Raw genomic sequence first — 24,995 nt, 5'->3', positions numbered from 1 at the left:
TAAGGTTTGTTACCCTGTATAATGTTTTGTCATACTTTGGGGTCAGAAGTTTGAAACAGTTTGCATAAATAAGCTACTATGTAGCTATGGGTGCTGCCATTTAAGTCTCAGTACAGATGTTGGGCCTACATTTATAAATCAATTAAAGGTTTAATTTACTGAATATTTGCCATGACCAACAACATAAAATAAAGGAATATTTGTCCTAGTATATGATGTTTAGAATGGTAAGATGGGCATTACATCAACAGCATTTCTTTCATACCCTTTTTGCCTTGTGAATCTGTTGTCTGCAAAGGGCATGGCCATTTCCACAAAACAGACAAGAGATATAGGGAGGGGCTGTGAGCTGTAGACACTAGCCATATAGTTATCCTAACTTGGTTTCTTATATTGCTAAGCTCAGGACATAGGCTTCTATTACATTGAAAGCACCAAGAGCACAAAATAGTAAAAATTCCCTAACTTAGTATTTATTTTAAAACTCTACATTTATTATGTAATAAGTGCTGATTTTACTTGTTCTGAGGTTTTAATCAGCTCAGTTATGTTCAGCTATATTTTCTACGAAGTCCCATCTTGTCTGTTGTCTTCAATTGCACCTTAGATAGCATGTATTCAGGGACTGCTCAAAAAACCCAACCAGAAATTGTATATGCATGGTTTACAAGGTGAGGTTTTAATATTTGTTTGTTAAAAGTAGTTAATAAGTGAACACATATAGGAAAATTCCTGATATAGAAAATAAATATTGTGGCAGCACACCAGATATGCGGACACGGCGGTGAAAATATCTATGTGTCCTAACAGCAATAAGGTGCTAAAATAGAGGTTGGGGCAGTGTGCTTTTATTATGCAACAGAAAGATACACTGCTCCCTTTAGTTGTTAATCAGTTATACATAAGCATTAGTGGGATTTTTGTCATCAATACACTAAATTAATTGAGAATTGCCTCTATTTCTCAGGCTCATTCTTTGCACTCTACGTGTTTTATTATTTTCTCCTGTTGGCTCTTCAGTCTATTGATCCTCACAGAGTTCCTATACTTCACCTTCTAACAGTCTCAACGTTCTTTTATGTTTCCTTTTGTCCCTTTCTCCTTTCTCAGAACTATTAGTTCCTCTTGGGTGCCAGAAACCAATTACCAAGCAAGGAATCATTTGGCTTCATGATGACAGCGCCATCTATCTCCTATATAGAGAAATCTTTCCTATTATCCAATCCTCTAACAGTGCTTGTCTGTCCTCTGCATGTCAACAAAAGAAATCTTATATCCCAATAATATTTAGGCTTTCATATCGCTAGTATATCAAGCATTCAATTCTACACTTAAAGCAAAATAAAAAAAGTCACTGAAAAGAGAATTTTAATGGTGAATACACACGGAGCTACTAGTAGCAGCTACTTCTCACGGCTACAAAAATAGACAATGCTGATCATTTACTGATAACTGTCTCTACGTGTGTTTTAGCAGACGCAATTCTCAGTATTGTCTATGGCTGGTTATTTTCTGGGATTTAGCAGCCGTAACAAGTAGCTGCTACTAAGTAGCTCTGTACGTCTTCATGCTAAGACATACTTTTCTGCTAGAATGGTTATGATAGCTGGCAAAAATATTACAATTGAATTCAGTGAATTAATGTTGCCTTGAAAAAAATGATATGAACCATATACATCTGTTTACATGTGCTCTTTCCTATTAGCAAATGTCCTATTCTGGAAAGCAACATCCTTATCAAAATCCTTCCCTAATGATGCAGGTTTCTGTTGTAGAGTAACACACAAGTGGGAAAGTGAGATGAGCAAAAAGAAATTGGTCTCCACCTCAGAACATGCAATAATACCCAAGATGGCCAACTACCAGTTAAAGGGTCACATTAAATGTGACCTACTTGGTGTGAAATGACAGCTCACTGCAATATTTTCCCAGGAAAACCATAAACACTGAAGCAATCAAGCTAATGTCAGTGGAATGGGAAGATGAGCCTCGCTGGACAAAAGGAACAGAATAAGCTACTGTGGAAGAGCAGAGAACAATGTACTAACACCTAGAGCTTGTGATATGGCTGCATCAAAGCCAGCAGGAAAGTTCAGGTCTGCTTCAGTGCAGAAATGTTAGTGTTAAGCACTGCAATTTTAGACATTTGAGAGCTGAAATATACTAAAAAGGAGCACTTCATACTGGATAAGCACAGGTTTGCTACTGTGCACTTAGAGAAAAGGGGTACCATGCTCTTAGGTCTTTTTAATGGTCCAGTTTTGATAAATAAAGGCATTTTTGCTTTTGCTTAGATTTCTAAAAAGACCTGAGAGAGAGTTTGTGAGACAGAGAGAGAGAGGGGGGGGGGGGTGAGTGAGTGAGTGTGTGTGTGTGTGTGTGTGTGTGTGTGTGTGTGTGTGTGTGTGTGTGTGTGTGTGTGTGTGTGTGTGTGTGTGTGTGTGTGTGTGTGTGTGTGCGTGCATTCTAAACATACATTTATCACACAGTCATCTTGAAAAGGTAACACCAAAGTAAATGTAGCAACATAACGCAAGGATTGTGGAACTCAGATATACAACGCAGCCTCAAGATTATGTATTACTAGTATTATGGAATATGACATGTAATTTAGCACTGCCAATCCAACGAAGCAGAAGTACATCAGGGTCTGAATATACTGAAGTCTGACTGTGTCTCTCAAACAGATGTTAGCACTACAAAATGTATTGAACTGCTGAACAACTTCTTTCTGCTGCTTATGACACAGTTATTGTGCTGCATGCAATCCTTCAAAAAAAAGTATATTTAAGAGAGATATAAAGATAAGTTCTGGTAAAAAAGATATTACTGATTTCTGCTCCTATATTTAGAATCCATAAACCCAAAGTAGGGCCTGCCCCTTGCATCTCAGGGCAGCATGCTATAATCACAGGTACTCTACTCTGCTATATACTTGTCTTGCATTAAAAAATCACATTCATATTCTATTCTTTTTTCTCCTAGCTGGAAAAACTGTGACTGAGGGGTGATTATCGAAGGTAAACACATGGTATGGCCAAAGTGCTGCACTTTAAGCATTAGTGAAAAAGCTAGCCTGATGTGATGTTCCACTTCATCTGGATGGGAAAGAGGTATATTTCTTCCATAAAAGAGACAGATGTAAGAGGCGGCTTAGATAATCAATAATATTTCTGGCCTCTGTACTTTTTCATAGTTGCCAAAAGATTTCCAAAGACTGTTTTGACTGTATGTCACTGACTTTAAAAACTGACCAACAGCACAGAAAATTTGTTTCTCAGACTAGAAACATGAGGCCTCAAGTGTGCACCTTTTATGCTCATTTACAGAGCAATGGGGATTTGGCATGGGGAGTTGAGCCCAGTGTATGTGTTATTGGGTAATCCTAAATACAAAACTGCCATTTAAGTACCACCCTGAAAACATACGATTCATGGTGCACACAAAGAAACCAAAGGCACATACATGTTAGGTCACATGGTCAAAGCTTTGTCTTTTACTCCCATACTTTTTCCTGTTACAGTCAATGCTGTATTATTTCTTGTCAGGTGATCAGGGAGCACACAGCCCGTCATAAAATGGTGGCTCAAGGTAAAAGATGTACAAGGAAAATATTTACTGATATATATATTACAGTTTGGTAAGATTCTTTAATAGGCCACTTAATATGATATAAACTATCTGCTAGGTAAGTATTAATTCTGGGGATATAGTGGCTATTATATAACTACTCAAACAGGATTGTTACATGTTGCACACTAGTAACAAATTTGGCATAAGTGCCACCAATTTTAAAAGATAGTTGCAAATCTTTACTAAGACTTCTAGGTTTAGCATCACCATTGTGCCCCTTGGTACTGTCAGTGCAATGAAAATGTGGAGAAAGTTGCAGACAAATTACATGATATACCCTACAATTGAACTCTTACTTGTTAAAGTGTGTTATGCTGGGAAAAATTATGGCATATTGACAAACACACAATGTATTAGGGTTCTTTTACAAGTGTGTTACATTGTACTAGTGACATTGTCTAAAGCAATCAATCAGCAATTTGTTTTAATCAGTAAACTACGAGTTAGGATCTGAAAGCAAGTATGCGATTGGTTGCTATAGGCGCAATTTGGCACATCTGCTGGTGTGTCACACTGGTGGTGATTACAGTGCATGTGTAAATGTGATTGGGACCTTAATTTGTAAGCTCTTCTGGGGTAGGGAGTGATGTGAATGATATAGCAGCACTAATTAAAGAAGAATAATAGATAACAATAGCCATACACTTAAACCACAATATCCTAGCACAATGTTTATGACCATTGGGGCTTAGATTTCCAGCCTACATAGACTAGCCCAAAACATAATGATATTTATAAAAGCAATCTAACCATGTTCTCATACTAAGCAGGGGCTCACTTAGATACCTTTTCCAGTTAAAATACAGAGTATGATTTTGGATATAGGCCCATATAAACGATGTCCCTGTTGCTGTTGGGCCTGCCTCTGAATATGATGGCACTACATTATTTTTTGGAAAGTGAACGTAGTCAATTCTTTAAGAAATGCATCCATCCACTCTGGACCATTACAAAGGGCTTGATTCTATATAAATGACACTGCCATTCCAGATTAGAAATGACTTGTACCATGCCTATATATCAGCATTTAGAATTAACTTATTTGATATTTTAAAACAGATGAAAACAAAACATCTCACAATTCTGTCTAGGCCTGTCCTGCTGGTCTGTTGTGCTTTTTGTACATCAAAGCCTATGAATTCTGCTTGGACTGTGAGCAGGAAACAAGAAGTCTACATACAGACTTAAAAGGCCAAAGATCATTAAAATCTGAAATATGACAAATGACAAAGTTGGAGCCTTTCACTCAGCTTGTAGTGCAGGCATGGGAAATGTCATGCTGGGATTTTTAATTGATTCACACTGCAAAGCTAAAAAATGGATTTATTTACCAAACATCTGTCTCAGCTCATTTATAGTTTTACACTGCCAGAGATTAAAAGTTCATCTTATACTTTCTGCAACAGGAGACTAGAGGTAATTGCAACTTTTTACCAAAACTGTTAAGAACTGTGTGAATTAAATTAATATTTAAAAGATGTTTTACTATACAAATAAAAAGAGCTGGGGGTGGGGTTAAATATATGGTATACACATCCTGTTCTGAGGCCAGCCAGCCTATGACACTCTGTTATAAAAGTACAACTGTCAGAAACCCACCACCAACAGAATAAATTACAGAGCATGATGGAGCCTGTAGTTACACAGAAGTTGCTGAACACACGCTTTGCAAAATAACTTTCTCTCTACATACATGTTTATGCTTTCATTGAACTGTTATATAAATAAAGGGTGTGTATCATGTCAGCAACTACTAGACATCTTTAGATGTATGATACATGGCATTTTTTCCCATAAGTGTATTTTAGCCCATACTACTTCCCATTCACCCTACTTCACTCTTTGGGTTTTTTACTGGTGATGTCAGCTGGTACAAAATAAAATAAATATGTCACTAAAAGGATTGTTCACCTTCCAAAGATTATTTAGATTCCATTGTGTTCTAATAGTCCACTAGAAATAATAACTTAATAATCTCTGTTGCTGGTGTAGATGCTGTGAACTGTTCTAATTCGATACATTTCATACATAGTTGTTACATTTCTTATTTTTGCCCTGATGATTTCTGAGTTTCATTAAAGGCAGCTGCTATAATTGATAGTTACCAACATTCCACAGATGCCACTGAGAAATGTATCAATGTATCAATGGATTAATAAACTAACAGGTTGAAACACCATAGAGATGAACATTAAAGTTTCAATTTCAATTTTAGAAAAATGGATCAAAAATAAAAATAGAAAGTTGTTATTTCTGGTGTACTATCTGATAACAAATGAACTGCAAAAAAGTGTTTGGAAGATGAACAGCCCCTTTAAGGGCAAAGGCAAAGCAAAAAGGCTGCTGAACACTGCATGTATATATATATAAACAGAGTTCTGCTATAAACAAAACATTTTTCCTGTACAGGATATAAATAACTGTTACACTAAAATTATTTTCTTGTTTGAGTTACATGCCAGACAGACTGAACATGCACTCGGAAATTTACTATTGCCTGAAAACATGCTAGATTATAACACAGCACTACAGTTAGGCCCAAAGGCAGGAACATATAAGAGGGTGTCTGTTATATTGGTCCCAGTAGCAATAAATGCAGATGTCTGGCGTGATGACTGTGGAATTGTGAAAATATTTACCAATACAAGCATTGCCTAGACCCCATTGAATGTGGCCTGCAAGTGATTGTTATGGCCCCCAGCATGCCAAGATCTCCAGAGAACTATTTGTATGAAGCCATTATTTCATATAAAGCAGTCCCCAAACATGCCAAATAGCAAGTAATTAACCCATGGCCCATCTTGTACAACACAGAAGTAAATCATCCATAGCTGGCAGGGTAAGATTTGGGCATCCCTGCTCTGTGCTGTATCTGTGTACCCTATACCACTGCTCACTCATCAATACTGCTATATACCATTCCTGACAGACAGAATAATAACATAACCCTACCAGGAAAGTTCTATACACACAGCAGCCTCAGTTTATCTCCTATAGTGAACAGAATAAACTTGCAAATCAACAGCACAGACTGGAATTCCTCTGAGCAGTTTAACCAACTTTCCCTGAGGCTCCCAGCCCCTCAGAGAGCTCACACAGCCTAACAGCACACAGATGTACAGTAAATACAGAAGGGCATAGTGTGTGCACCGAATGAATAGAGCTTAGTTTCCAATATCCCACCCCCACCATCCACAGTTCTATAGCGAAACTCCTTCATCTCCCATCCCGGACAGTGCAATGGGCGTAGCACTAAGGGGGTCCTCTTTCTCCGCCTCATATGGGCAAGTGATCTCCCCACCTCCCCAGCACTTTTAGACAAACTGCCACTGCTACTCACATCAGCCCCGGGCTCGCCAGGTATTCCCGGTGATCCAGATTTGCCTGGGTCGCCGTCCGGACCCTAGAGAGGCAAGAGTAAAAGGAATTAGAAGGCGAGGAAGGTGAAATATCCCATAATGCAGTCAGAAAGATTTGAGCTACTTACCGGTGGGCCCGGAGGACCGTCTGGACCCCTGTCTCCCTGTTAGACATTTGCCGAAAATAAACATAATTAGTGGCACAGTATAGATTACAGTACAGTTACAGTAACTAATTCAATATGCAGAGCGCTACGCTAGTAACAAGGTTAATCTACTGCTTTATTTAGTGCAAATTCGGTCACTAGCTTATCAATGGCCAAATCGTGAGATATCAAGAGAGCTATCTATGTGCATATGTTCTTTCCGCATGTAGAATAGTTCTAAGTATTGCTTTGAGTGCGAAATATCATGCGACTTGCGATAGTTCAAAAGATGTAAATCTCTGCCCTGCGCTGCGAGTGACGACTAACCTCACCTGCAACTGGAGGAGGTGGGGGATATAACATATATATATTTATTAATTGAGTGCTTAATGTGACCAGAGAAGAAGCCACTTACATCGATACCGTCAATGCCAGGAACTCCTGGGGGCCCGGGGGGTCCCATTGGCCCAGCAGGGCCGGGTGGTCCTCTCTGATGAAAAAGAAGCACAATAAAAGAAATGAGGGGCCACAGGTTGCTAAACACTGTGTGCGTATGAGCATAGGCTTATCTCTCAAGGATCAGACATTAGCGCATTGATCTGCTCTCCATTCTGTTGGCAAGGGCACATAGCGAGCGGTATAAATCTTATTTAAATGGCTTTACAGTTAACTCAGTCACAGACCTTTCACTGCAAGACCGATCTGTAACCATTCGGAGATAAAGTGTGACTTTATATACTTTAGGCACATTTAAATTAATGGCTGTAAGAAATCAGTCATTCTAGCTGCACCATGTAGTTCTGCAGCTGATGGCCGGCCTCTTGGAACAAATACACTTACTGCTGATTTATTTAATGTTAATTTCTTTTTATTTACTTAGAAATATTGAATTTCCTTTACATAGCGGAGGAGGCATGCTGGGCAGCGCAGTTAGAAAGGTAAGGGGCCCAAAAAGCGGCAGTACAAATGTAGCTCAGATTCCTGAGTGGGGTGAACAATGTGTTAACGTGCTGCCCAGGCTGCTCTGATCAATACTCTCTTGTTTCACTTTATTTGTACATGTGGGGAGCGGGGCCTGATACAAAGGGCACATTGTACCTTTCTCCTCCTCTCCTGGGCTGGTGGGAAGCTGAAGGGGGGCAGAGCTTGAGAGAAGTGCAGGTCCGACCCCTTGGAACTGAACTAGGGTGAACCCCACCGTGTCCCTGTGCCTCACTATTAACTCTCACTGTGCTGCTGTCCATCCTTTGGTACAGCTATAGCACAAACTGTGTCTTTATTGGAATACATTGGACAAACGATATAAAACTAGCAACTGCCAATTTCTGTGAAGTGTTAAAGCTCCAGGCAATTGCAAGGAAACGGAGAGATACGAAATAGTTTAAGAAGTATTTAGAAGTGCAGATTGTCCCATGGATAGCTGTGTTATTGATGGCTACCAGGATTAACCTTTTTATTGTTGCACATAAATGAAAATGAACTTTCTTTTACTCAGTTTAATTAATGTTAAATGTTCAGAACAGAACCCATAAGAATAATCCCAGTTAGACAGAACCTCCAGTTACCAAGTAAAAGAGTCAGTTGAGGAAGGATAGGAAACTCTTACCTCTAGCAGGGCCATCTCGACCTGTCAGGGGAAGAAAGAAAGTTAGTGGCAACTTACTTGGGCAAGGCAGACATGCAGCAGTATCACCAGCAGTAGGGGCCCGCCATCCCTGGCAGTTTTAGCCATAGTAAAACCTATGACTAGGCAAGGAAAGTAGGTATCCTTCCCCCTGTCCGATTTTAGGACCCACAAGTCAAATCCCCTAACTGAATGAGCTAACAGTAGCAGCAAGGTAAGCCCTGGAGTAGGCGTCAGACCCTTATGTTTATTAATAACCTGGGAGGAGGGAAGTGATGATTGGAGGATGCCTGGACTGTGGGGTGGGAGAGTATGAAAACAGAGGGTCTTTAACTCTTTACCTAGAGAGGCTTCACTTGCCAATTCACATCTACTTGTGCTTGCAGCCTGAGTAATGACTTACTGACCTTTAAGCACTCCCCTTTCTCAGTGGCACAGTTCCTTTATTTGGGCCAGTATGAAATTCCCAGGCAATAAGCATACCAACAGGATCTGGATTCTGGGTATTTGGAGATTCACACTCTGGTATAGCAATGACATTTAATACAATAATTCACCCCAGTTTCCTTGGGTTTTTAAGGTTAGTTATAACTGAGCAACTAAATTATAGGTAATGACAGAGTTTGCCTCCAGTATTATTTTGCAGTCATGATTTCCTGTTGCACATATATACAAGAGTCCTGGGGTGCCTCTATGCAGCTAGAGCTCACAATTTAATGCTTGGCATTCTTACATCTCTCTTGGCCTCCAGTTCAGTGCAGGCTTCTCTTTGAGGTCTCAAGGGATCACAATGAATCAACATCCACTGTAGGTCAAACTGATAAAAAAAATAGGATCTGATCAGATCTTAAAAAGTATAATTAACATGAGCCAAATAGCAATAAATACTATGCAAAACCATGTGGCACCACCCGGGAATATATTGTACAAATTCAATGTGCAATGACAGCATTATTTTTAAATAGGTGAATTTACTGTCCCATATTTTATCTCATTGATACTGCATAAGTGCATTCGATTATAAAAACATTTATTTTTCTACAGCACCATAATTCATTCTTGAGCTCCTCTTGAATTTACACTTTAATCAAAGTCAATTCTATTGGCAAGCTACACAGATATTATAATACAGTATGTGAATTGTATGTGCAAACCTGATGTACCTTGTAACATATGTTAATATGATTTAACCTTCATTTATACATAATAAACCAGAGAAAAGTCTTGTTTAGGCAGTCCATCTCTTAGCTGGCCATATACACACCAAATTAATGATATGAAATGCTCATGTATTTACAATATCCTTGGGGGACCTACAATGCATTTCCAGGACGTCACTTTCATACAATTGTTGTCTGCCAACTATTTCATGTACAAAACATCTTCTGATTTGTTATTTTTAGAACTTTATCCTACAATTTCAGTCTGAATTTTGGTTTTAGATCGTTGCATTTAAACATACGATTAATATCCGAATGTTCATTGGAAGAAGACTAAAATCTGAACGTGTATAGCCACCTCTAGAGTCAGTTTATTAGTAGGTACATCAGATAGTAGTAGATACCAGAAGATATCGTGGCTGTCAGGCCCAGATACAAAATATCTGTATATCTCTCTATCCCTCTTATACCCCCAGTTCTTTGAAAAAGTGCACAGCTCAGCCAAGAAACGCATGCTCCACAATTCTAAATCTCAGATGATGTATTAGACTTTACTGAAGCTCACTTCATAAATAACATGACCCAGGTGTTTCATGCCCTGAGTCCTGCGCAAACGAGGAGGTATAGAGAAAATTCCCAATCCACAATTGCAACTTAACAATGCAGTAACCCAATATCAATAATGGTACGGGTGCAAAAGCCTCAAACCCGTAGCCAGGGGAGAAATCCACACTTTTTTCTTGTAGAAGGCTCGCACACCGGATTATTATTGTTCAAATTTTAATGTTTTGATGGAGAATAAAAGACTTTGAACAATAATAATCTGGCGTGCAAGCCCTCTTATACCCCCCCACCCTTGTTCTCCCTTATACTAAATGTAACAGGTTTCAATAAAACAGCACCTACAAGGAATATCAGTTTAGATTCTTTATAGCTGGAAAGCCTGAACCAGTGCATTAGCTCATAGCAGCCAATCAGCAATTAGCTTCAATGAGTCTGAGCAAGATAGGATAATGATAATGCATCTCTTTTTAGTTGCTGTGGGTTACTGTCCTGGTGCATATTTTCCTAGTATTAATTTTGCAGTGAAATTTGCAAAACGTTTATTGAAATTTGCAAAACGTTTATTTAGTGAGAATAATGTCAGATTCTGTTAATGCCTTTAAGAGGGGCCTGGATGAGTTCTTGAACAATCAGAATATCCAAGGCTATTGTGATACTAATATCTACAGTTAGTATTAGTGGTTGTATATATAGTTTATGTATGTGAGTGTATAGATTGGTAGGTGTGGGTTGTGTGTGCTGGGTTTACTTGGATGGGTTGAACTTGATGGACTCTGGTCTTTTTTCAACCCTATGTAACTATGTAACTAACTATGTAACTATGTAATTTGTGTAGTGTCTAAAATGGTATGTAGATGCAGCAGGGAAGTGTGATAAAAGGGTAACTGGGGCATTTTTATCAAAGAGTAAAAGTAGAGCTTGCCACAGTTGGTAAGAGTGAAATTTATCATTGGTGAAAGTTCACCCTTTGATAAATACTGAAAATCCCATAGAAATGAATAAAGGGTTGCACTCTGGCCAACTGTGTCAAGCTTTTCTTTCACTCCTTGATATATATATGTCCCTTGATCTCCATCACTATATCTACAGTAGATATCATATCAAAGTAAAATAGTAATTTACATTAAAAAATGGTTCTTGTCCATCAAATTCAACCTTTTATATGGCACTGTAAACAGATAGCAGGGTCATCTCAGTGTTGTCAGTGATGCAGTGCCTGCACTCACTCTATGTGCTGTGATGGTATAACGGCATACTCTTTAACAAAGCCCAGATCCTAAGCTCATTCAGCCAAATGAGGGAAAATGAAAGCAGCACATGCTGGCTTACATCTGTCTCAGATCTGGATAACAAATTGGCCATAAATAGAGGGGAAGCTTTAGCAAAATCTATAGAGAATACCTCAGGTAAGCAAGTAATATGGCTTCCTCAGGCAGATGTAGAAGAACCTAGTGGCCTGTATGCATAGCAATCACACTCTCTGTAAAAGGCAACATAAATGGAAGTCATCCCCATGTTAAAATGAAACCTGTGAGTGTTTTTAGGCACAAGTCCATTTCGCATATTGATGTAGGCCACGGTGGAATTACTGTAAGCTGGAAGGTGAAGGTAGCTCCAGGGTTCCCATGGCTCAGTAGTTACCTTTGCACTTAGTGAGTGCCTAAAGGAAAATGAGTAAGGATGGAATCACTGGCACAGAACACATCTATACAGGATTGCAATGAATGGCCTTAATTGCAAGTACCTTAAAGGAATACTGTCATGGGAAAACATGTTGTTTTTTTTAAAAACGCATCGGTTAATAGAGCTTCTCTAGCAGAATCCTGCATTGAAATGTTTTTCAAAAAGGCAAACAGATTTTTTTTATATTTCACTTTGAAATTTCACATGGGCCTAGCCAAATTTTTTATTTCCCAGGGTGCCACAACCATGTGACTTGTGCTCTGATAAACTTTAATCACACTTTACTGCTGAGCTGCAAGTTGGACTGATATCACCCCCCCTCCCAGCAGCCAATCAGTAGAATAGAACAATGGGAAGGTAGCAAGATAGCAGCTCCCAGTAGATATCAGAATAGCAATCAATAGTAGGAATTCCAAGTCTGGCTTGGGACTCCTCCAGTTACATGGGAGTAGGAGAACAATAAGTTATCTGAAAGCAGTTCTAATGTGTAGCTCTGGCTCCTGAAAGCTAAGACTCTGGCACAATGCACTGACATGGCGCCTACACACCAATATTACAACTTAAAAAAATAAGTTTGTTTAAGAATAACATTTAAATGGTAGAGTGAATTATTTGCTATGTAAACAGTGTAATTTAGAAATAAAAAGTGCACCATAGAGATCATGACAGAATGTATGTCGCTAAAAAGTGCACTGACTGCATCCATTTTTGAGCAGCCTCAACAGCACTGCAGTGGTAAATGAACCCTTCAATGTGGGCCGTTGATGCTAACATCAACTCATTAAGCTCTCATTAACCTGTGACATATAGCATGGAAGGTAGAGTTCAGTTTTCTGCCACAATGGAGGATTTAACAGTTTGCCACTAGCTTATGTTATCATTATTAGGGAAATCATCAGGATACTGTACATCTCACAACAGCCATCTGTAGCCTTTAGGCTGTCAGGGCTTGTTGGCAGTTGCAGTTCTTCAGTATCACAGATGGGCAAATCCTAGTTGCAGGGTAAACAATTTAGAAAGTAAATATATCACCTAGGTGGCTCGCTGATTTGCTTAATTATAGGGCAAACAACAACAGTAAGGGACTGGGGGGAAGGCAAGATTTTATTCCCTTATGTATCCAGACATAGATTTTCTGTTCAGTTGACTGCTTTACTTTTAGCAATAAATAACCACAGGTGTGTGCACATTGTATCTTCTGCCTTTTGTTACCTTCTTCTCACAAATGAGACTGTAATGACTATATTTAAAGTTTATCCCACTGGCAAAGGCAAATTCATTTTTCATATGCTTCAATCTAAGGGAATTAGGGTAGATCCAGTGAAAGGGAAGCTTCAGACTGCAGGAGATGGAATGTGTGGAAGAATAGAAGGCACAGAAGAGGCTTTATGTGAGTGGCTGCTATGATCCTGTGAAATGTTACACCACTGTGAGAGATTTCTGCTCAGCCTCCACAATGTGACTGATGATGAAGAGCTTAGGTTCCTGCGACTTCGTGCTGTAAGGTAACTGCTATATGTAAGATAATGAATCCCTTTCATACATAAATGATCGTTGCTATGGTAACCAGCAGGTAGAAGACACTGCAGCTGTAAATGCTATGTACATTATTTATACCGCAAAGTGTGAATTATAGGAGAAAAGGATAAGTTTATGCTTCCAAACATCATTATTTTATAAATCTTGATCGTTAAGTAGATACTTTTGCTGCTCTCTGGGTGTATTAGAGTTTCCCAGTACAGGAAATTACAGCCTTAAATAAAGTGCACTTGCACTGTTGCTCATTGTGTGATAAATCTATGGTCTGCTGGCTTTTACACAACTGACATTTACAAACTCAGCCTTTGTTGGTTGTATAAAAATGGGAATGTTATGCTTTTAAATCATCACATTTAGAGTCTCTCTCTTTCTTTTTTTAATGATAGCAAGCAGTAAAATCCCACTGCCATCTCAGCAACATCCCTGACCTCTGTTTATCAAAGGCCACACTGGCATGCATGGCAATCTGACCTGAAGCCACTTGCACTTAAATCACTCAATTTGCTCTCAAGTGATCTGCTTAAAGCACTCAATTTCATTCCAGATAAACCATGCAGTGTTTTAGGCAATTTATCCTCTATATTCCTGCTTTTATGGGCTTTAGGAGAAATGACATTGAAAATTGTACATCCATATACAAAATCAAATACGGCTCGCTACCTGGCAACGTTTCTATAATACAACTCATTAAGCAGAGTGAAAAAGCCAAACCTAGCTGTAGGATGTGTAGGGTTTATACTGCTTGGCTGATGATATAAGTACTACCCACATGTAAAAAATGCACAGATGAAAGCAGTGGGCTTTATAATTACAAATGCAGCTGAAGTGCAATGGTTTGGTATACTGTGTAATACTAAACATCCTAAACATACAAAGGGAAATTTAACACCCATGTAGTTAGATAAATTAGGGCGAATGGACAAAATACTTCTGTATTTATTACTTAAACCAGCAGATGGCTCTCTACTGTAGTTCCCTCTGCTCCAATCAGCACGTCTGTTCTTCAGAGATAGCACACAATTCTAATACCTCATTAGCACCTATTAATAATAAGGCTTTAAAACAATCATTAGTGTTTGTTGTAAGATCCACTAAAGATGCCTAATTATGTTCTCTACAGACTACTAGAAACCCAGCAAAATAAAAACTAAAGAACAGTGCCCTGGCAGGTGCAAGGGCCCAGGAGACATCAGCATTCTTTAGATAAACATCAAACTTTCTTTACTTTGCCTTCACAAATTTCATTATTTCGTGGTACTTTTGGAAATATGAAGGCTATGTCTTGGTCTTATTTGACTACAAACTATATTTCTACATTGCAATTGGTTCACACCCATGCCAAACTCCAGATGTGCATTGGTATGTTGGCTAATGGTTTAGTTAGCTTTTGTGCCATAGTAAATAACATTTTGCACCTTCTAAGTGTTCAGTGTGTAAATATAGTAAAACAAAAACTGACATCCATTTTAGTTTTAGATTTTAAAACAACAAAATGTGAACAAATCCACAGGAGGGCTCCATTTGTGGCTTAGTCCATCTCTGATCCAGGAGGAGGTCAATAACTACTTTTTATGCATCAACATTATGCATGGCCCTATATTTTGGGCCCTGTCTGCAGTGTTATTTCAAGTTACTACATATTATTCATTTGTAAACAGAATGCAACAACATTTCAGGGACCAGCTGTATAACAACTAAAGAATAACTGCAAGACACCTACCCATCTCTCTGACCAATGGGACAATGGCAAACGTCAAAGCATACGTCTAGGGATTTTTAGAGGACCTGAGATTCAATTTTTATCAATTTACCCTAAAATTACAGGCCTGTCCCATTGTGGGGAAGCCTGGTATTGGCAGAGCTTGTCTACCCGTCTCACCAGTTTGCTATATTCCCCTACTCATCAGTGCATTTTGCAGAAAACATGTACAACAGCTCAGTGTGTATAAAATAACATAGCACGGCTTTACTATAATAATTGGAATCTACCTATTATCAGGAGTTTTTAGAACCTGTTTCTTTATGTAATGTGGAGCACCATGCCTTATGGTTACTAAAACTTACTCTAATCATTTTACAGTGGTAGGTACAGCAATCCATTATAGTTTTCCAGGGCCTGAGAGTGTCCCTTGCTGTGCGCATAGTTACAAACAAACAAGTATTGCAAAAAGGTTGCAGTTTTATAGCAGAAAACTTCTTAATACTTCCTGTTGGCCCTCTACTATCCACCTCCAGTGGTGAAGCCCCCCAGAACTGGCAGACTACTTATTTTAATCAACTGGAAGAACTCAGCATTTTTACTTTAAATTATAAAAATTGTTCCTAAAGGATTTATTTTTAATTAAAAAACCCAACACTGTGGTACCGTCTGGCAAGCCTGGACCTCATGTCTATTTCAGTAAGCAATGTTTCTTTTTCTTTATTTCCAGCCTTATTTTACTCAAGTTCTGAAGGTAAGTCTATTAGAAATTTATTGGAGAAGTCATAGGGGCCCCACCAATGATATCTTTGCCCTGGGCCCCCTGCTACCTTAAAGCAGCACTGTCTAAAATAGCCTTTATATTGAGTCCCACAGCTCTGGTTGCTCTAAGGACAGAGCTGGTAATGTTGTTAAGCCATTTTACTTGAAATACAGAGTTCATTTTATTACTTTCTAAGGTACAGCCCATGAGCACTGGGGAATTCTTTAATTGTGGTGTTTTCTCAGTTAGAGTGCTTTCTAAGCAAAGTTTTTTCTTAATAATTTAGCTCCAGTTTTTGCTGCTGTACTAAATGCACAACTAAAAGAAATGACAGAAAACACCAACATGTAACATAGTTAAAGGATAATTATCAGAGCCACTACTGCTTTGCCAACATGCTGTTTTACAGTTTTGACAACTGAATAATAGTAGTAGTAGACAGGCTAGTTCTATATGTTGCTTTACATTTATCTCCTGAGGAGAAAAACGCCTTATGTATCATCTTTGCCAGTAAAAAAATCACCCCATTTAGCTTAAAAAATAACAAAAGCCATAGATTTTTTGTGATTAAAACAAAAGACTGAATGTATGTTCAGCATACGCCCTATTTATTGCACTCATGTTAAACCAGTGGGTATACTGTCCCTTGTGTATATTCATATGGTGTACCATACAAAGAAGTCTGTTTTACTGTACATATATACATAAAATGAGGGCAGCTGTACAATCACAGACATAGAACTCACCCTTCTGCAAGGTTATTCTGGGTAAAGCTGGCCATACACGTGGCGATCTGACAATGTTTCGTGCGACCATCGGTCGCACGAAACATCGTCAGATCCGCCACACACCATTCAGGGCTGAATCGGCAGGTAAGGAGGTAGAAACAATAGGATTTCTACCTCCTTCTGCCGATTCAGCGCTGAAGGGAGATTTTGGTCAGGCGCCTTCTATGGCGCCCGATCAAAATTTTCCAACTGGTCCAATCGGCGAGTCGGCCGATATCAGCAGCTTCCTGCGATATCGGTTGACTCGCCGACATACCATACACGCACCGAATATCGTACGAAACGAGGTTTCGTACGATATTATCGGTGCGTGTATGGCCACCTTAAGAGGCAAAGAACCCTAACATGTGTACAGTCCACTACAATGGGCAGAATGCAACCCTAACATCCTTGATGCAACATAAATTCTACCCCAAAGAACTCCATGTCAGTGGAGGGCTAGCAACTGAAAAGCTGCAGTTGCTTCTGAATGAATGTAAGTTGTTTGCCATTTCAATCAGAATTTTCCAGTTGCCCTGTGAGGTCTGTCAGCCTCCAGCCAAAGTATACATATGCTTTTACAAACAGAGGATGCATTTTGTAAACAAAATACCAAACCACACAGCAAACAGTAGAACTACTTCACAACAATCATCTGTGCAGTCTGATGCCAATTCCACTAAAAAGGAGAGGGAGCTCCAGAGGGAGCTCATAATATTATCAGCAGTAAACAAACATATATAACACCCTTGAGAGTCTAATTACTGTGAAGAGCCAATAATACAAGGCAATTTAGCTACCCCTGAGTTTTGTCTCATTTCATAAAGGGACAAAAGATATTATACAAGCGGCAAGCAGTGAAAGACTGTCAGCGTAGCAAACGCTGTATGAGATCTCTTCCAAAATAACACATTTGGGTACAGAGAAAAACACCTCTATCTATTTTTTACTAATCTTTCAAAGCATTTTAAATACATTTTAGTGGCACTGTTTTTGACCAAAAATAAAAAAAAAAACAGAAGCTTAATTGCTAGAATGTAATTGCCCTTAGAAACTAATCTGATCTTTTAGTGTGACCAAAACTAGTTAGTTGCAGATTGGTGGTCAGTAAATTTTAGGTCCATAGGTCTCATTTACCATTCCTCAGGAGCAAACATATCTGTTGTCTTATAGGAAGCTTATAAGGAGAATAGGTTGCATATTCCCCCCAGATATGAATATGGGTTAGTGGGACAAAGTGGTGCTTTTCATTTTTCATGCATTGCTTTCTGCAGGGAGTGGATGACATAGATAGATTGTTACTTGGGCTTCTAAATGGGCAGGGATTAAAGAGAGGTTTCAAGCATGATCCCTTTACCCTGTGCTGAAGCTTAGTGATGGGGGTCACAGATCACTTTATATAGCCCCCCTTCACACTAGAGTTAAGGACAGGAAGGGTCTTCTAGTTCAGTTATATCACCCCATGCAGAGATGTGAATAGGCTTTAGCAATGTTTGCTTTTCCAGCCCAGTGGGGGAAGGGTTGGGAATGATGCCATCCCATTTATTATTTATATGTGACCTCTGCATTCTACACATTGCATCCCCTTAAAAGTTCTGCTTTGTAACAAGAATGGTTTCCATGTTTTTATTTCACTACACAGCAAGGCATGCACAGCAAGCCCTACATATCCCCTGCTACCTACCTCCCTGTCCTCTTATGCCACGGTAGGTGGGAGAGTGGTTGGGGAGGGGGGTTTCTAACAATTATGGAGGTAGTAGAACCCGTAGTCTGGGCCCCCTGCTTCCTCTATGGTTACACCAATGAAAAGCACAAGAATGAATATAGGCCACAAGAAATTTCGTCACATTCTGGCTGGTGAACTACTATAATAAAGATATAGTGGCCCCTTTTGCATTTATCTACATCATCTTCTTTATGTTAATATACCTTATACGTCATTTCTTTGAGGCATAAATACTCTACTACAATTGTATGGGGAAAATACACAGGTGAATTTTCATATAGAATTGATGCCAAAGGAAAATTTGCTACTGTAACTAAAGGTGGCCAGATTTAAACAGCAACCCCAATTTAAAGGGGCAAGTATCACACAAGAGGGCAGCACTTACATAAAGATAATAAATAAGAGATGCCCTGCTTTCTTATGGGGGGCCAGCTTCAGCATTTAGGGAAGGGATGACCAAAATGCAGTCCCTAGGCTGTTGTTGACCTACAACCTACAATCCCCTTTTGGCAGCCTTTGGATGGACATCCCTGAGTTAGGGGAGATTTAAGATTAGGGCTTGATTTATTTTTTCCTTAGTTGATTAAGTCATATATAACTAGAATTCTAGGGTTCTTATGCTAGTTCTGCCTGGCACCATTAGCATAACTCTTGGTATTTGGTATGAAAAAAGCACTGGAGTTACTGATCAGCTATAACAGATAAGGAACATATATATGAATAAATCTCCGGTTTTTAAGAACCTTAAGCTTTTCAACTTCCTAAATCCTGCACTTTTTCTTCCTTCAAAATCAAAACTAGCATTTCAGTCAATTTCAGACTGTCACCGCATATTTACTGGCACAGAAGAACAAAGGCTATGCCCACACATAACCAGAATAGAATATCATTAAAATCACATCTTTCCGGAGAAATGTAATACAGTGTGAAACCTAAGAGATTTTTTTCAGGGGCTCCAATGAAAGACAGACTAGAAGATGCAATATTAGGCATGGTGTTAAAGGTTTCCCAAAAATACATCAAAACAGGATGCTTTTGTAAGGTTGTGGCTAAACTCAAAGTGAACAGGTTGAATGCGCAGGTGTATTTGTCTCATTTACTGAATACCAGAGCTCTCTGATGTTTATTCTAGGCACGTAGACATTGACTCATTTACTCTTTTTGGGCTGAGCAACTAAAACACAACCACTTATTCTTTACACAGCTTTGTACCTCATGGAAAAACAGAATACCTATAAAAGTGTAATACACTGCACTTTGCATTTATTAAATGAAAGCTCTTTTCTTGTTAGCGTTCAAAATCTGCTTCCTTATACTCTGTCGCCATCTAGTGGTGTCAAATAAAGTGTGGAAACAGATATGCTAAATTACAGCTGTTGCTGAAATTGCAAAGGCATCTTTTCTTTCATGTGCTCTATGTGCAGCCAGTGTTTCAGAGTGCAATAAAGATGTACTGTGGTGGGATCAACTTATAACTGAGAAACCATAAATCATGTGATAGGGACCTTAGACTGGAAGTGCCACGGGAGCAGTCCTAAATGAATACAATAATGCCTGTGTTCTGCAGTGCATATTCATGAAAGGTGTTTGGGCATCTCCTTGGATGACCATTGCTTGCACATTATTCAGTTGTTCTAGTACTTGCAACAGGGGATTTGATAAATGATCCATGAAACCTTTCAGCTGAGATCATGTTCATGCATGGGCCCATTTACAACCCCAGGGGCACAGAGTGAAGTGCAAAGCACAGGCACAACACAATTTATACTTTGCTACCTGCCCTGTGGTAACTATCCACAGACACATGCCTCAGGGTAAGACTGCCTCTGCAGGGCCCACTGGGGCTACCATCCCAGGGGCCCCCACACCCCCAAAGGGGCCCCCGCCATGGCTCCCCAATCCCCCTAGGGGGCCCCCTCTGCCTGCCCAACCCCCTCCCATGAGCATGTGCACCTTCTTACTTATCTTTGGTGCATCAGGGGAGAGAGGGCAGACAGTGGGGGAGCGCCATGGGGAACGAGTGTGGGCCCACAGGGTTTTTCCTGGTGTCCCGTGGGCCAAGTCAGACTCTCACAGGCCTTGTGCCTTCCTGATGAATACACTGCATTAGGCAATAATGTATTTATGTGGGCTGGGAGGCACATAGAGGCCCTATCCTGCCCCAAACATGCATCATTCAAACATGCAAGTTAGGGAATGCCAATAAGTGCATGGTGTTATGGATCCTGTCCATACTATCTGTTCTGTCCTTACTGTTCTTACTCCCTGGATCTTGTGCTAGATTCAGTTTGTCTCCTTAACAATGAGTGTTTATTTTAATTCTTTAACATACTTGTTCTGCACATCAAACAGATATATGAAGTTAGAGGCTCCTGGGGGCCCCATGAATAAAGAGGGATTCTGGATAAGATGCAAAACAGAGAGTTTTGTCTAAGATTTGGTGAATTACATTTTGTATTTATAACTGATGTATAATTTTAGTCAACCAGAAGCCTAAAACTTCAGTTCAGTAAAGGCATAATTGTAAATAAAATTATGTTAATGTAAAAATTATATTTTTCATAGTAAAGGAGAATGCAATTCTAAGCCACTTTCCAATATACATTTGCTTCAAAACTGTAGTGGTTTTCAGGTTATTTGTAACTGTTACTGCTTTTGAAAGCAGTCTTTGTCTATCCCTTTCTATATTGCTGTTTCTAATTTTGAAATAATCAAGCAGAAGGCAGTTCTCCTCCAGGTTTCTTAATAGTTTGGCTTCTGCTACATTGCTTCAGGAGTCATACAGACAGCAATTACAGCAATAACATTTACAAATACTTTTCAAACTACTGAACATATGTAATGAATGTATATTAATGTATAATGTATATCATTATGCAAAAAACATTTTGGGTGGTAGGTCATTAATATTTGTGACATAGTTACATATATAGTTACATAGTTACATAAGGTTGAAAAAAGACCAGAGTCCATCAAGTTCAACCTTTCCAAGTAAACCCAGCACATACATAAACCTATAATGACCTATCTATACACTCACATACATAAACCGTATCAACATTAGTACTTTTTGTAGATTTTAGTATCACAGTAGCCTTGGATACTATGCTTGTTCAAGAAATCATCCAAAACAGTAACACCAAAAAATGAAAGCCTTTTAAAGTAATTAAAATATAATGTACTGTTGCCCTGCACTAGTAAAACAGGTGTGTTTGCTACAGATTCACTACTATAGTTTATAAAAATAAGCTCATGTGTAGCCATGAGGGCAGCCATTCAAGCTGGAAAAAAGGAGAAAAGGCACATGTTACACAGCAGATAACAGATAAGCTCTGTAGAATACACTCACCAAAAGGTTTATTAGGAACACCTGTTCAATTTCTCATTAATGCAATTATCTAATCAACCAATCACATGGCAGTTGCTTCAATGCATTTAGGGATGTGGTCCTGGTCAAGACAATCTCCTGAACTCCAAACTGAATGTCAGAATGGGAAAGAAAGGTGATTTAAGCAATTTTGAGCGTGGCATGGTTGTTGGTGCCAGACGGGCCGGTCTGAGTATTTCACAATCTGCTCAGTTACTGGGATTTTCACGCACAACTATTTCTAGGGTTTACAAAGAATGGTGTGAAAAGGGAAAAACATCCAGTATGAGGCAGTCCTGTGGGCGAAAATGCCTTGTTGATGCTAGATGTCAGAGAAGGGTATTAGTATGGTGTTCCTAATAATCCTTTAGGGGAGTGTATAATAGGGCTTTATCTGTTATCTGCTCTATAACCTGTGCCTGTGCATACATGCACTTTATTTGCTTTAGTAGCCACAGAATGACATTGCCTGGAATTAGTCAACTTGTTATCTTCAAAAAACCCCAGATTCTTCCCGATTAAGGATTCCCCCAACATACTCACATTTATATTATTTCTACCAAAGTGCATAATTTTGCACTTTTCAACATTGAATCTCATTTTCCATTTCGCTGCCCAGTTTTCCAATTTTGTCAAATCACTCTGTGACGCTTGTGGTGCTTTGACTAGTATCTTCTAGTTAGCTATGACTGCATCTAGCAAAGTATTTATATTTTATTTATATTTAGTATCTGATGCACTTTTCTTCAACTGTTCTATTTATTGAATTGTTGACAACAATTTTATGGTCTGGGATGCAAGATGGGGTGAAGTCTATTATTTATGATCTATATTTATGATATTCACTTTGTTACAAGCTGATGGCAGTGAAATGCACTGCAGAGTATAGAGGTCTGCTACAAACAGCACATTTAATTTGCAGCACATTTAATTTGTGTGCGTATTTATATAGAATATAGGAATGGTGCACCCTTAAAAAGCAAATCAATAATTTGCTCTGGTTCAGCTTTGCAAATATTAATACTAACAAAATGAGCTCCAGGGTCTCAGTATTAAATGATTTATTTACTGAAAGGCCTGTATGTAGGTACAACATGTTGACCTTTTAACATATAAATAATTTGAGTGTATGAGTGTGTATATGTGTGTGTTTATGTATGTGTGCAAGTGTATATAGTATATACTATATATGAGGGATTTACTTCAGGTTATTAATATGCATTGTGATATACAGTAGAAAAGTGCTACACCTCATATATCACATAACCAAGATTTATTGCACTGGGAGCAAGAATGAGTTTGTGACACAAAATAAGTGAGATGAATTAAGGTGTTCCACTTTACTTCACCTAATAATTTCTATGCTTATGTCTGGGAACAAACCCTTATAGCGCATCATTGGGAAGGTGCCAGTAAATATTTATTGGTTCCTTTACAACTTCTCACACCAGAGTATATAGTGGGAATAATGTAACATCTGTTGTACAATATAAGGATGTTATTGAAGAGCCAGGTGTCTATATAAAGGCACAAGGATCCAGGTAATTTTATACAGGTCATGGAACCCCCAAGGAGACTTATATTTATTTATATATAATTACTCCCAATCCCAGAGGGGCATGATAGGGTTGTCCTACTTTCTGTCCTGTTCAGTCAGTTGTACCATACAGATAAATAAGATGCATGTGGTTGCTACAAAGCAGCACCTAACATTATTGCCATACCCCTGCTTCATTTGTGACAAAGCTTATTGGTTACAAAGGGATGAACCTCCTTGCCCCCCAATCATCCATGCTTTGAACTAAAGCCAGTTTACCAAAATATTATATTTCATATACCTTCAATCTGCAGTTAAAAAGAAGAGAATTTAACAACCTCACAGCAGTAAAGTCGATAACCCTTTTCACAAACATCTCATGTGATGCTCTTGTATTGTTTTGCCATGTCTTCTACTAGTAAATAAGGTATCAGAGCGTTTATTATAAATTAATCATATATTTACACATAGTGATCGTATTCCATCTCTTCTGCAATATAATAAAGCTACCATCTAGCAGAGAATCAAATGTGACACAGCCAGAGATGATGGCTACCAAAGCCTCCTTGCAGTGTTACATGCCAACTCACTGCTGTCTTCTTTGTCTTTTGTATGTACAAAGCCAAAATCTGACCTACAATGTGTGACATCAGCCTTGATAGATGTTCAAACATGTTGTTTAGGACATAACCTTTGGTCAATTTAATGGGGGAATTTTGAAAAATAGCAGAGAAGGTATTTGTCTTCCTAATTAATAGAGGATAATTTTCATTTCCCTTTTGCTGCTGTTGGTGCAGCTAAATTTATTATCCACTTCTAGGTCCTTTTCTATCAAGGTTTGCCTAACCACATTTCTATTTATCTGACTGATCAGCTTACAAGCTGAATACGGGGTTACGATACAACTGCCTGACCAAATCACAAAATGTACAGTATGGCCAGCTTTAGCCTCCCAATAGGGAGCATGTTTTAAAATCCTAAATACATAAATATCTATTTATCTACACTGAATCTCCTGTATTAGTGACAGCAGCATGATCAATCAGTCAATCCCCTATTAATTTACAAATAAACAAACCTATGATCAGAGAGCAGATGCACAAAGTCATTACTACTAAAGAGGGTGCCCCTAGTGGATTTTCTGGGTTTCTTGTTTAACTAGTTTTGCATTGCTGCACATACTGATAGGCAGACATCTATTGCTAGCCAATTATGGTATCACATAGATACATTTAATGTTCTTTTCCAGTTCCAGCAGGTAAGTGTCATAAACAGGGTTACAATGCCATATAGATAAAATGGTGTAATTAGTATACTTCTTGTCTCATGTTTCAAATGCCCTGATAGATTCCTGTTCCTACATTTTGTGTCTCATTGCGCATATAACTGCACAATTATGTATCTCAATTGAGCCCTTAAACCCTATAA

At 38.8% G+C, this 24,995-nt stretch overlaps 1 protein-coding gene across 2 annotated transcripts in view; it reads right to left on the bottom strand.

Moving 5' to 3' along the window:
* The window catches only part of col9a1 (collagen, type IX, alpha 1), a 79,962-nt gene that overhangs the window by 43,798 nt on the left and 11,169 nt on the right, over positions 1–24,995 (bottom strand). Inside the window, exons 6-10 of one of the 2 annotated variants that reach the window (XM_012963497.3) lie at positions 9,496–9,579; positions 8,745–8,765; positions 7,554–7,628; positions 7,121–7,156; positions 6,974–7,036 (exon numbers count right to left, since the gene is read on the bottom strand). In XM_012963497.3, the coding sequence (XP_012818951.2) occupies positions 6,974–7,036; positions 7,121–7,156; positions 7,554–7,628; positions 8,745–8,765; positions 9,496–9,579 (279 nt within the window). Of the gene's footprint in view, positions 1–6,973; positions 7,037–7,120; positions 7,157–7,553; positions 7,629–8,744; positions 8,766–8,801; positions 8,981–9,495; positions 9,580–24,995 lie in introns of those variants that run through there. The other variant, XM_031902177.1, reaches the window with a different exon arrangement.

This window comes from Xenopus tropicalis, chromosome 5 (genome assembly GCF_000004195.4).
Source record: "Xenopus tropicalis strain Nigerian chromosome 5, UCB_Xtro_10.0, whole genome shotgun sequence".
Classification (NCBI taxonomy): Eukaryota; Metazoa; Chordata; class Amphibia; order Anura; family Pipidae; genus Xenopus; species Xenopus tropicalis.
This window is presented reverse-complemented; position numbering and strand designations above follow the sequence as displayed.